At 39.8% G+C, this 14,456-nt stretch overlaps 1 protein-coding gene across 1 annotated transcript in view; it reads right to left on the bottom strand.

The window, feature by feature from the left end:
• Nucleotides 1-407: 407 nt before the first annotated feature.
• The window catches only part of btbd11b (BTB (POZ) domain containing 11b), a 93,551-nt gene continuing 79,502 nt past the window's right edge, over nt 408-14,456 (bottom strand). The window contains exons 7-17 of the mRNA XM_022679637.2: nt 14,294-14,395; nt 12,912-13,005; nt 12,631-12,766; nt 12,136-12,341; nt 10,144-10,322; nt 6,325-6,430; nt 4,729-4,831; nt 4,514-4,595; nt 3,487-3,555; nt 3,268-3,381; nt 408-2,804 (exon numbers count right to left, since the gene is read on the bottom strand). Coding sequence (XP_022535358.2) covers nt 2,595-2,804; nt 3,268-3,381; nt 3,487-3,555; nt 4,514-4,595; nt 4,729-4,831; nt 6,325-6,430; nt 10,144-10,322; nt 12,136-12,341; nt 12,631-12,766; nt 12,912-13,005; nt 14,294-14,395 — 1,401 coding nt within the window. The 3' untranslated portion in view covers nt 408-2,594. The remainder of the gene's footprint in view (nt 2,805-3,267; nt 3,382-3,486; nt 3,556-4,513; nt 4,596-4,728; nt 4,832-6,324; nt 6,431-10,143; nt 10,323-12,135; nt 12,342-12,630; nt 12,767-12,911; nt 13,006-14,293; nt 14,396-14,456) is intronic.

Here is a 14,456-nt window from a genome sequence, read left to right on the forward strand (position 1 = left end):
CCATAGAGTCCTACCTTACCCAGGTCTCAGTTTATTCCTGTTTAGCATTCCTGGACTACACAGCATTCTATATATCCATTCAGAATCCTTCCTAATCCAGGATCCTATAGTGCCAAAGGTTTGTAGACACCTGTTCATTCAATGCTTTTTTTGAGACTAATATTTTAATATATTATACTACCTACCCAGCCTCTCACATTTTGTTAGAATGCAGCTGTGAAGATCTGCATTAGTGAGGTCTAATACTGATTTTTGATTCTGCACAGGTTAAAAACTGGATTTTATTTTAGGAACTGTTATCGCTCTTCTCAGCAGGTTAGAAAATAAATATAGTTGAAGCTACCTTTTAACCAATTTTATATTATGATGATCTTTTATAGACATGACCAAAAAATACAACACAAACAATCATTGAATTCTGTTTAATTTTGCATCATTTGGCACTGAGATGAATAACACATGCCAATTATTTAACTCACCACTGCAAATAATGAAGGGTTTCTCTTTAACTAAAATGTCGAATACATTGCATTATTTTTGTGTATTAAGCAATTATTGCTCAGTTTCCTTAATTTTGTCTGATTCTTGTCAAAAAATCGGTGGTCTCTGTACAAACTACGTTATAGTAGCTATATAACAGTGGAAATTGAAAACATAGCTTTTACCTATAGTGCACCTTTCACATGGAATGTTCTTTAGATCTTCTTTAGATTGGGTCAATTTATTTAATTGAATCAATGTAAATAATTCCCATTTTTTTATTTACATGTTTGTCTTGTGAAATTATATTTGTGTATGTATGTTTGTGTATTTGCCCTCTAACTGTCATTATTTATAGTGCACTGGTCTTGCCCAGAGCTCACTTGTAAAAGTGATGTATTATCTCAGTGTGACTACCCTAGTTTTATCCCATAAACCACTTCAACTCACCTCAAAGGTCACAGTTCCACTATGGCCCTAGCAGACTCCTGACATTGGGCATGGTGACCTCAGATCATCCCATTCTACAGGCAATGCAAAGCAACCAAATTAACCTACAAACCTATGGTTATTCAGTATATTTTATGAATGTGATGGTGTAACTGTTTGAATCAAACCAATTTACTGCATTACCTTTTCAGTGCACATATAGAAGCTTTAAATCAATGACAAAAATAGTTCCATGCATCTGCACATTCACAACTGTTAGCTGATTTAAAGAACACTCTTGCACATACACTGTGATTGGGTCTTAAGTGAACATCTGTTATATGTACATATAATTACAGGTGGAGATTTACACTGCGTATTTACATAAGTGGCCATATATAATATTCTCCCTTTTCCTGCTATACAGTGTGTGATGATAAAGGCAGTATCTGTGCCACTTTCACAATGTATGGCTGAGTCTAAGCAAGCATGTGAGTTAGGCATGCCACAACACATCTGCAGTAGATTATCTTGAAGAATAGCCGCTATATAGTCTATTGGCCATAAATGAATCTACCAGAGCTGGGCAGCCTGTTAAAACTGCATTTGTTATTGCCATGGTGCCATGAGTCCCTGTGACTGAAACAAAAAGTGATGTATTAAATTTACTTGATTTTAATGTGCAGATAATTATATCCATCCTTCCATCTATTTCTCACAACAGGACCTCCCCAGAATTGTTGGATGCAGGTCAGAAAGAAAAATGTTGCCCCTTGTTGTCATTTTGTTTATGTTTTATTTCCATCTGTAGCATCTGTACATCTGTACAGACCTGTGTCCAAGAATGAATGGGAACTGTTTTATATAGTGTATATTTACAGTTCTAGAGTGGCCCTGCTGTCTAACTACTGCTCATCAAGACGCAGGATATTATACATTTAAGTCCAATTAACACCACAGTCAGAGTTAACATGTCCTACCTGCATATTGGACAAACTTAAAAACACTTTAAAATGAGTTACTTTACTTTTTTAAGTTGGCATGACTATTGTGGTATAGTGAAATAAATATTCCATTACTTTTATCAGTTACTATGAAAGCATAGTGTCAACATCATAACACATTATAACATATTTCCTACTTTTAATCTTGTTTTCTTAATTATTTTGGAAATATATTCTATTCACCTGAACATTTCAATCAAGTTAAATCAGTACATCACTATGTTTAATTCTGTGGCACTTTCAGGCAGCCCACTGTGGCCCCTCTTTCTTGCAGCTGCCGCTTCGAAAGAAAAACTAGTGCTTAAACTCTTTTTTAATCTATCATACATCACAAATACATTTCTACACACCGCTCTTAGTTCAACTTTTCATATTTAACATAATCCAACACCATTTGTAAATAGACTGTATCTACCATAATCTGTCACAGAGGCATTGTTCATTGTGAGTATACCTGAAATAAACAATGGCAGAAATCGATGACACTCTCTTCTTTATGGCTTTCTTATGCTCCCTTTGAAAAAGCCTATTAGAGCTGCTCTTTTAAATGAAGTGCACTTAGCAAATACTGCTACGCTACTGGATGGAGTGCACACTTAGCCTGCACTGCTCTAGCACTGGACGAAGTGCATACGGTCAGGCTGCAAACTTCAGATGCTTGAAAGCAGCTACATGACAGTCTCAAACGATGGATCCTTTGGAAGAGGACAAGTGGATGGAGTGAATGCGCGTGGCCAGAGTCTTCTCCAGGTCCTGCAGGACGTCGTTGCCCGTGCTGTCCACGGGAGTGTCATATAGCAGCTGTTTGAATGGCTCCAATTCAATCAACACCACCATGTTCTTCAGGAAATAGCCTTCAATGTAGGACGAGAGTTCCGGTGCTTCTAGGAACTGTGGAAAAAGGACAAGTATGGAAATGTGTAAAACATTCTTAAGAGACTAAAAATGTAATATGTCATATTTTTAAAGGAAATTGTTAGCCCCCAACTCTCAATATTTATATGGAATTTGTAAGGAATCAAATAATCCTTTATGGATATTTCAGATCTAATCTATAGATGATGGAAAGGGGAAATTCTTGTCATTTTCTTCCCAAGGATATGCAAACTCCCCCACTCCTCAAAATAGTTCCTGGATACACCTACATTGTAACTACATTCATTGCTCAAAGACCTACCATATGTGTTGATACTGACATGCTAAATATAATTGAACAGGAATTAGTATTGAGTTTCATGACTTTTGCCATGTCCCACTTAAACTACAGAACATACGATCATAACCACCAACTGCACTATTGCAACCAATAAACCAGCAAATAATGTATCATAAAAGCAGAAAGGACTAAAGTTACTTTGGCATGGTTGTAGATCTCCACGCAGGTCTCAGTGTTGATGTTTTTGGAGCAGATGATCTCACAGTGTCTCTGTAGGGCCTCCAGTTGGAAGAACTTTGCAGCAGACAAGAGCTGTAGGAAAAAAGAAATGGGCACACTTGTAATTAAGGCCACCTGTATCATTGTATACTAATATCATGCGTGGCTAGAAACTAAGAGCAGGTAAACAGGCCTTACATCCATAACTTCGGTGTTCCTGATGTGTAGTGCGTCAGTTCCACCATAGTACAGATACTGCATCACCAACTGTGATAAAATGAATGAGTTAGTATTAAAAATAAGATCTTAATATTAAAAGTTAGCATCATCTTACTACACATTTAGCCTGTATTATAAAACAACAAATCCAAAAATGATACGATGCAAAAACGATAAGATTCTCATAGAAAAATCTATATTTAATTGACAATAGTACATAACACATATCATACATTGAAAGTGAGTGCATTTTTTATTTATAAAATAATATGAACTTATTTAGAACTTTATGTTCTTTAAGTTGTGAAAGGGCAACAAAAAAATTAGAAAGTAAACAGTACTAATGAAAAACATCTGAAATCTCAGCAATTTGCAGCTAACTCTCATAACTGTGTTTGAAAAGAGAAGCAAAGACAGGCAGACATTTATCTGAAAAACGGTATCTAAAAATGTGGGGCAATTTCAGATAATGTTTCTCCTCTGAATTGAACACAAGAAACAAGACCAATTGTCAGTATTGTATGGTGGTGATCTTCGGGCCCTTAGTTAGAACGGCATTAAAAACAGGAATGATTCTGTACTGGAAATTACTGCACTTTGTCTCAGAAATCATTTTCAGAGAAGGCTAAAGCAGTATCTTGCAAAGAAGAAGCCATATGACAACACCATCTACAGCCATTCAATGCACATCAAAATTTTAAATTTCAAATGTTTCTGCATTCCTGCCATCAAGAAAGTTAAAAATAAGTTAACGTTTTTAATGAAATGGTAAAACAATCACTTTTAACATCTGATATGTGTTTTATGTTTAATTGATTGTCAATAGAATATGGGTAAATGAGATTTACAAGTATTTGAATACTGTTTTTATTTTAATGTATTTACATTTAAGCGTCATTTTTTTAAATTTGTGATTGCATATTACATCCAATGTCAAATATACTCTATGGACAATTATCAAATCTATGTGTTTTAAGCATATTTATAGTTGATGAAGTCTACATACCAGAAACACATTATACTTCACATTGCTGATTTCAATACAGGTGTTCTCTGATGGAGGTCTGTTCGCTAATAGAGATTTAAACCTTTAGGGAGAGAAAGACAAACAGATATAGCATCAAACAGACGCAATAATAACCTTTCTGAACATTTCACTGCAGACATGATTGCACCTGATTGCAACGAAACCCCAACTGTGAGTGCAGAACATTGTCTCACCTGCTGGAGGCGGTGAAGAGCAGAACTTTATGAGCGTAGAAGGGCTTTCCCTCCACCAGAAACGTCACATCTGACATCTCCTTATTGTTCAGGAAGTGGGGGTCTAATACATACAACACATACACAAACACAAACCAAAAGGAATCATTTATGAGAAGCTTCTTCCCTAGACCACCAATGCAGGGCAAGCTGCAGCACACTGCAGTGCTGAAAACACTAGCATTATACACTAGGTGGCAGAGAAGGTCCAGTTTAAGAGATGTGGCTGTGCATCTTCATCTAAAGCAAAGAGACCAGCATGGATGCGTTTGCTTTAGCTGTATGAGACTCATGAGGATCGCTGTTTGCTAATGCTCACCTCAGTGAGCTCATTAAAACTAAGGGAAAAGAAGGGAAATAAAAAGGGAGATGAAAATTATTTGGTATAAACTTATTAATCATACAATAACTGATCAAATTATATAGTTTGAGCACAATTTGTGATAGACACTGTCTAACTGATGACCAAGGTATAGTCCTAAAAAAATACAACAAGTGGACAAATGTATTGGTAAACATGCTCATTTTTTTCTTCTGAAATCAGGGATATTAAAAAGAGTTTTTGGAGAATTTGTTTAATGTAACTCTTTCTACTGAACAAGAGCATAAAAAAGGTCAACACGCTAGATTGTCACTACCCTACCTCACACCAAAATCCTCAACATATTCCAAAAGTATTGAATCAAGAATAATCATAAGAGAGAACACAGATCCACTAATTAAAAAGCTGAATGCCATGATGGGGTGTTCACAAACATTAACATATTGACATGCAGACAAATTGTAAGTGCAAATAAACATTGCAATTTAAAAGGAAAATTGCACCATATAAAGTAAAGTAATGATTGACTTTCTTTCCAGTTGGTGTGGTCAATTACCCAATCCCTATTCCCCCATAACTAGCAATCCCACCCAACTTAAGGAGGGTCATATATACATATATATATATATATATATATATATATATATATATATATATATATATATATATATATATATATATGACTGTCAGTTATTGTAACACTCCCCAGCATTCATTCAAGGATAAAATCCTGCCCTTCAACAAAAGAAGAGACTATCAGCTTGCTGCTTATGCTGTGAGTATTGGCGGGTCAGCACCAGCCCCCCACAAGTGGAGATCTGTGCCCAAACAAGAGTCTGCATATGGAGTATTCGTGCTTTTGCTGTTCACTAGCTGTTCGTGCTTTAGCCACTGTGGGCAGGATATGGACTGGGGCTGGCCTACTGTTCTCAACCTAGCAGTGATTTTGAGGTGTTTATGAACCTCAGCATACCTGCTGTTCCTGTAAACTGTCACTGTTGTGCTGAAAATGACCCACGCCCTAAATAATATCTGTTCGAAGATAGTCCTGTGGTGGTCCCTTTCCACTGACGGATACAGCAGATGGAAGAGGGCTGATACGTTTTGCAGCATCAGATGGACTACACTCAGTAACTGGATCTACATAAAGGGGACCACAGTAGAGTGCAGACACACGGTAGACACAAATAAACTGGTATCTTAACATAAAATGTATGTAATATGGAGCTACACACCCAGCCTGGAGGTCTGCTTCCTCTTGATCTCTGTTAGTTTAGGAATGGGGTAGGGTCCGTAGCACTGTGTGAAGATCACGGCCAGCTGCTGACTGATCACCTCGTTCTGTAAAGTAAACAAACAAACAAACGGCACAAACATGACCATCACAAATCCTGCTCACAAGTGCTGCAGCAAACACAAGTGCTGCAGGGGCGGGAGTGTGTGAACTCAGTGGCAAGTCTGAATGCAGATGAGAGGGGAATTTAATGTTATTTTGATTGATCATGTGCCTTCTGGAGCAGCTCTCTTTTGTATGGGTGGGTGGAACATGGGTCGACCAAATCCTCTGCTGAATTACCCACTCTCTCTCTCTCTGAAGTATAATTCTGTAGTGTGACTCATCAGAGAGGCTGTGAGGTAGGTGCTCCTCATCAACCTGTCATTTCGCTTACCCTGAGTGCCTCTTCTGATCTCCACCCCCTCTCTCACTCACCTTTGTTTTTATATCTATGTCAGGATGTGGGATCAGATCCCATACTTGATTTCTGCTGAGAAATCCAGCTCAAGACTGAATGGGCTAAGCTGGTCTAAGCTGGTCTTTGACGGTCAAGCTGGTTGAAAAGCTAATCATGAAGGAAAATATAGCCTAGCCAAGTTGATGCTAGGTATTAGGTCAGCATGATTAGTATTATCAAGCTTGTCAACCAGCCAGACCAGCTAGCTGAAGCTAGACAACCAGTATGACCAGGTTTGTTGACCAACATGACTAGCATGACCCAACTGGTCAAGCAGTATAAGCAGCTTGATAATGCTGGTCATGCTGACTAACAAACTTCATGTCTGGTCAGGTTGTTTGATTAGCTTGGTCAAGGTGTTCATGCTGGTCAACCAGTTTGGTCATCTGGTTGGTCCTGCTGGTTGACATGCTTGTTGGTCATGGTAGATTATCCCCTCTCAACCAAACTTTACATTGGATATAATGCACCCAGAGAAGTACTATTCTCCTGGCAGCTGCCAAACCCAAACTCATACATCAATCTGATGGCACCAGACAGAGAAGTGTGATTTGTCACTCCAGAGAACATGTCTCCACTGCTCCAGTGGCAGAGTGCTTTACACCACTGCTTCCAATGCTATTCATTGGGCTTGGTGATGTAAGGCTTGTAAGCAGCTACTCCAACCAATTCCCAAAAGCTTTCTATACTATTCTTAAGCTGATCTGAAGGCCACATAAATGCCCCATTTTATGTGACTTACCACTTTGTGTGATTCTTAATTGCTTTCACATATGTTATTGATGGCTGCCCACAATTTTCATTGGTTGGTGACGATTTGCATCCCTTTATATACTTGCAATATTACCCCCCAGATTGATAGAATATTCCAGTAATAGAATGTGCTGTGTCATCATGCCCAAGTTGTCCAGAACTGGTTCAAGGGGCATTCTGGAGAATTCTGATAAATTATTTGGCCTGCACATTTACCTGAAATAAGCCCAGTTGAACACCTACAAATATCACAGTTGGTTTGTTCAAATGTCATGGCTTAACATTCCTCCAGACATCCTTCATCCGCTTGTGGAATCAATGTCATGTCTAATTGCTGCTCTTCACCAGGCCAGAGGGTGTCCCACATGATGTTCTATGACTTTTTGCATGTCATTTTATATATTGTGGCGTGCAGAGGCGAGGTCCCCCCACTCTGTGACACACAGCCCCTACATGTCCCTGCTGGTCGGCATTGGACTGATTAAGCAGCCAGCTGGGACAGTCTTATAGACTCTGCCTCTGTACAGGCTAAGACAACATGAACCCTTAAAAGGACTTAAAGTCGAGATTTGAACGACTAGAGCCCCATTGGGCCATAGATATGTTTATTTAAGTTTGTTTTGGGTGTGGTGGAGAGCCTTAAAGCTGAATAAAGGTATGTTTTGAGTTCATCTAATCCCTGTGTCTGTGTATTTGTGTGCTTCCTGACTGCTGGGTCACGGTGGCCACGCCATTACCCCAGGGCCACAATATAATACACCTTTTTTAGGCTTAATCCTAAACTTCAGTTTTGACCTCTATAACCTAAAAATGACCTTTACTTTCGGTTTCAAAATGAAAAATGTAGCTTATGTTTGAAGCAATTTACAAAGCAGTAGGTGGCAAAATTTGCATAGTAGCCTAGCAATAAAAGATAAATTAACAATCTGGGTCCAAATATGCTTAAAAACAAACATACACACAGACACACACACACTAGGTACAGCTCTCCGACACACATCATTAGTGAAGGTATGACAGAGCGCAGAGGCCATCAGTCATTGCTGTAGAACTCAGAATAAGGTTCAGTAGCTTTACAATACATCACTTCTGACACACACACACACACACACACACAAACATTAAAAAGTGCACACTCAACCACACGTCCTTGCTGCCAGTTGAGTGAGTGAGAGAGCTGTAGAGAGAGAGAAAGAGAGCGAGAGCAGCTGTGTTTCTGACAGCAGGTGATTTGTAGAGGCCCAGGCTGGCGGTCAGGGTGATTGGAACGTCAGCTTGATGAGGAGTTTCTCTGAGTTTCTCTGCTGGAGGACAGAGAGGAGTGAACGTGTCTCCGCTCCCTGCCTTGCATCTCATCTCCTCTACACACAGCCAGAGCTGGCAGGAGGAATGGGCCGTGAGACAGGTGGAAGAGTGTGCAAATGTGTGTGTGTGTGTGTGTGTGTTTGTGATAGAGAGAGATCCACTCAGTGTCAAAGCAAAGCTCAGAGTCTTACATAATGCAGCACCGCATTCAAGCAATATCTCCATTAAAAATTCTAATAGATCACTGGCTGATTCAGACGATTCAGGGCCACAAGACCCAAGGCAGGCTAAAGACATAACTGCAGCCACAGGCATGCCAATGTACAGAATGTACTTTTTGTACATTTTTTTAATAATGTTAAGATGGCACTCTCTCAAGTTTGTGTTTTTGAGTCTATTGTTTTGTTCATTTTGTTCATTTATTTTCAGATCTAGATTTGTAGATTTTCCCCTAAAATTCTCCCCAAACTTAGCTCTCCTAATTTCCACCCACTGTAGATTAAACACCTCCAATCAAATGTTGCACAGTTTCAGGTTGATTGCAGGTTCAATCTATGGCCATTCATTGCTAGGAGTCACAGAGAACGGGGCTAATAATGCTCTCTGGGACTCCCAGCTACGAATGGCCAGTGATTGAACCTGCAATCTTCTGATGATAGGGCCAACGCTTAGATAGCTGCTACACCAAGGCGCCCCCACCAGATGTTGTTTTTATGGTTATTTTTTTGTGGTTAAGTTAGAGGTGCCTCATGAGAACATGAACCTTACAGTGTAAAGGCAGATTTATACTCCTGCATTCATTCCTAGGTTACCTAACTTACAAAGAGATTCTAAAGCAGAAGCCTTTTTGAATTAAACACCAGATTTTTGGAATTTTTTGCTCCTGGGCTCCCCCTGCAGTTGGGCAGTGTAATTGACTTTCACTCCCTTGCGGTATATACACATTATGCTTTGATTTGCAGCTCATAGGCAGCTGTACACATGCATTTGTTGACAAGCTGTGAGGTTCAGAACTGGCATCTGAAGTAAAACAGCATTTGGACTGAGATGTTAAGAGTAATATTACAGGACTTTACACCTATATGGCTTAGGTTGCATTTCGTATCTAAAAAGAGGACTATGAAATCTTCTCCATGCTGGCTACAACACTGCCCCTAACAACAAGTAACTAGAAATCTACATCAGCGCGTTGTGTGTATGTGTGGGATGAGCGGGCTGCGTGGGCTCTGTATGTTTGTGTGGAGAGTGCAGGTTGGGGCGGACCTTGCTGGCTCGGAGGATCTGGAACATGAGGGGCAGGCCGTGTGTGATGAGCTCCTCCGTGTACTCCTCCTCATCGATGCAGCTGAACTCCTTCAGCAGGCCCTGGATCAGCGGCCGTCTGTGCTGCAGGAAACACGTCCGCAAAGACTCCAACCAGGTGTGCAACGTCCATGGCACTCCTAACTCACACATAAAAACACACATACACAGAATTAGCACATTACACCAAATTAAATTTTGGAGCATTGCCTGTAAGGATTTGATTGCATACAGTGAAAACAGTGTTAATGTTAGATGATCACCATCCCACTTTTCCTAAACTCTTAAATGCATTGATTGGAGCACCATTCCAGAGAACACAGTTCCAACGGCTTAACAGCTTAATGTTTAGGGAGGGGGATTTATACCCTTCTATCTCATGTCAGGCATTAGGCTTGGTGCCAGTACCTTCACATATTGATTATCCACTCCATAGAGTTCTATTCTATTGGCAGTACTTATCTACAGGCATAAAAAAAGAAGCCGCTTGTGTGCATTTGTGTGCACTTCTAGTATCAGCAATGGTAGCAATGGTAGCAACACATGCTGAATGCATTCCTTAGAAAGGGTGTCAACAAACATTTGGATCTAAAGTTCATGAGAGATATCCAATATGTATAAATGTATGAATAATATGTATGATAAAGGCAGTTACTGTATATACCATAGCTATACAATAGTACAAAAAAACTTTCCAGAAATGTCATGTCCTCTACTGCTCCACTGTTTCTTAGAAATTCATAAATTGTTCATTTATTCAGCTTATTTATAAGCTCTCTAGCACAGCAATAATAAGACTTTTTAATACTGTGGAATTGGCATTCTGTGTGAGTTATTAATTGCAGCTGCTTCTTATATAAACACCCAGTCTCTGACAGTCATACAGTTATATTAATCCAAATTTGGAAGTAATTTTTACTGCAGTCGATGCCACCCCATTATATTCATTCTCGAGCCATGTGTATAACTATAGATTAAGGCTGCATTATCTTTAAGGATTTAGAGGTGTAAAATTAAGATGGCATTTTGATAGTGTGTTCGAATGATAATAGCCGTGTTCCAAAATAAAGGTCATGCTGCAGTCAGGGACTTTTCAGAAGGTAAAAAAAAAACAGTTCAGAGTCTGCAAAGTAAAACTACAATATTTACCAGTGAAAAAAAAAAAACTTTATATAATATCTTCGATTCTTGTGCTTTGTTAATTCATAGCATTTTACAGACGGAATTATGCTAATATTACTCCACTGTTCTCTGCCAGTTTTTAACTACCTTTGACAGCTTTCATTTGGGACCTTATTTTGGCAAACAAAACAAAAATGAAAACCTTTAAAGATGGCTCACCATTCCACCTTAAATAGTGCAGCAGTTACTTTGAATACATTTCAACAGCAGACCATAATGGTATGGTCAGCATACACCTCTATTACAGTTAGCATGCAAAAAGATTGGAGCACATCTGATTAGTATCCCTGATAGTCAGCATACACAAATATCAGATTTGATCGGATTACAATCTACAAAACAGCATAAACAAAGATCAGATCAGATTGGTATCAGCAGACAGTCAGCATACACATGATTCAGATTGGTATCGGGTTACAGTCAGCATCCACAAAGCTAAATTTAGTTTGGATCAGTATCAGTGAACACTCAACATACACAAAGATCAGTTGAATTAATATTAGCAGACAGTCAACATACACAAAGATCAGACCATATCAGATCGTATTGGCTCAAATTCAGCATACACAAAGACAGGATTAGATCAGATCGGTATTGTCAGCATTACGTTAATAGCATAGGATCAGCGGGCAAAAAAACTTGATCTAGACATCCTTACTGGTAATCCTTACTGACACTAAATTGACACTGAATCCTAAACTCAGTCTAAACTCAGCCTTTGTCCATTGCTATTTTAATGTATAGCCATGGTGCACCTGTCACGGTACTAACCTAAACTGCGTATGTCCAGTGTGATGTCCACATATCCGTGCTCTGAGCTGTGGTACATAGCCTCTCTTAGGGCTTTGAGTTTGGCCTTCCCGGTGCGCGAGGCCTCTATCTGTCCCACGTCAGAGCCCTCAGCCAGGATCTCCTCCAGAGACAGAACGTCCCCCTTCCCCTTCTCTGACTGAGCCAGCAGCTGGTGAAACACATTCCTGAACAGAACAAAGAGTAAAGTCATCAGCTGCCATAACAATAATACTTGGTATTTATACCTGAAACTGTAATTTTATAGGAGGAAGAAAATATTTTATTAACATCTGTTATTGTAACTACTGGAATATTCATTGGGAAATGTTCTCACAGTGCTCTCAAAATAACAGTCAGCTGGATGCTGTAATAAAACCTGGAAAACTGTATACTGTAGAACAATATCCTCCAGATCAGGCAGCTGAAGCACGTGACTGTCTGTGCTATGAAATTTAGACTGAGTGTGTGTGTTACCTGTGTCCATGTGCTGCCGCCAGGCTAAAGGAGTTCATTTCTCCTGTTGGGGTCGTGGAGATGCCATTACGATACATGGTTCCTACCAGCGGGTCGGCTCCTCTCTCCAGCAGCAAACTGACCAGCTCACAGTTCCCTGTGTTACATTTCCACATCAATAAAATACATCACACAAGAGTTATCATTCAGTTTGTATATAAAAATATAATTTTAAGTTTCAAATGTGAATCAGGTCAGTTTAGTGCACTGAGTGGTGCTGTGGGTTAGCTGGGTTAGCGTACCTGCGGCGGTGGCTAACTGCAGAGGAGTCTCTGTGTAGTTCTCCATCCTATCCTGCAGAGAGCCCTCTACATGCGCTCTCGCATCCAGCAGCAACTGAAAGAGAGACAGAGAGACAGAGAGAGAGAGAGAGAGAGAGAGAGAAGGAGAGAGGCAAAAACAGATGAGAGCAACCAAGCAGGCAGGTTAAAAAGAAAGAAAAAAATGAGGGGTACAAAAACGGGAGGAGGAGAAAGGAGAAGAGAGGGGAAAATATTGAGAAAATAGGGAAATTAAAAGAGAAAACAGGAAATTAGATGCAGAAAGAGATAAAAGGAGATAAAAAAGATAAAAAACAAGAGAGAATAAGTAAGAGATGAAAGAGAGATGTATAAACAGTTATAAGAAATAGAGAGAAGACAACGTGAACAGGTTGTAAAAAAGGGATAAAAGGAATGTGTAAAAAGAAAGAAAGAAAGAGTTAAGTGAGAGATAAAAAAAGAGAGACCAGCAGAAACGGAAATCAGAGAAAGATGAAAAAACAAATAAGAGAAGGAAAGAGAAAGACAAAAGCATGTAAGCAAGAAAGAAAGAAGTAAAGAAAGGGATAGCAAAGAAAAGGGATAGCAGATATAAAGAATATAAAAGAAAGAGAGAGAGTTTGACCGTGAGAAAAATAAAAAAAGTGTACAGGGATAGAATAAGAGAGCAGGAAATTAAAGGAGTGAACACAGAGGCAAGTCAGGGAGAGATGAATGAGAGAGAAAAAAAAGGAGGATAGAAGAGGATAAAAGAAAGAGAAAGTTTGGAAGAGAACGATAGTGAAAGTGTACAGGGAGAGAGAATGTGAGTGAGAGATGAAAGAGAGAGACCAACAGAGAGGGAAGTCAGAGAGATGAAAGTGAAACGAGAAAGGGAGAGATAGAGAGGAAGAGAGAGAGGGAGAGAGAGAGAGGGAGGGAGGGAGGGAGGGAGGGAGAGTTAGCTCAAACTTGACCGGTGTGGACAGCTTTGATGTAATGTGATCTAGACTGTAAACTAAACTGCTTATCTGACACAAATTGTGCTGAGTGAGAAACACAGCCAGCCTCAGCAGCTGAATCCACACTAACTACTCAAAACACACTGGAAATGAGTGATAATGAGAAACATGGTAAATGGGGTGTAGCGTGATCGCTATGCAAAGACTCAGAGAAGAGCTTTATACACCCACGTATACACACACACACACACAGCGTGGTTTCAGGAGAGAACACAGGAATTATTATGCACAATGCATAAAATTCCACTAACACTGCAGTGTAACTCCGGTGTGTGTGCTGTACAGAGTAGAGCTGAAACAGGTGTGTGTGTGGTCAGCGTGTGGTCAGTGGTGTGCGGTCAGAGTGGGTGTTAGGGGTCAAACCTGCAGCACGGGGACGTGTTGATGGAGCACGGCAAAGGTGAGCGCCGTGGCCTGCCGGGTCTCAGGGTAGACTGAGGGATGCTGGTGCACTGTGTTGGGCACCTGAGGGGAGGTACAGGGGACAGTCAGGGCACAACACACACGCACACACACACATACACAC

The sequence above is a fragment of the Astyanax mexicanus genome, chromosome 9 (genome assembly GCF_023375975.1).
Source record: "Astyanax mexicanus isolate ESR-SI-001 chromosome 9, AstMex3_surface, whole genome shotgun sequence".
Lineage (NCBI taxonomy): Eukaryota > Metazoa > Chordata > Actinopteri > Characiformes > Acestrorhamphidae > Astyanax > Astyanax mexicanus.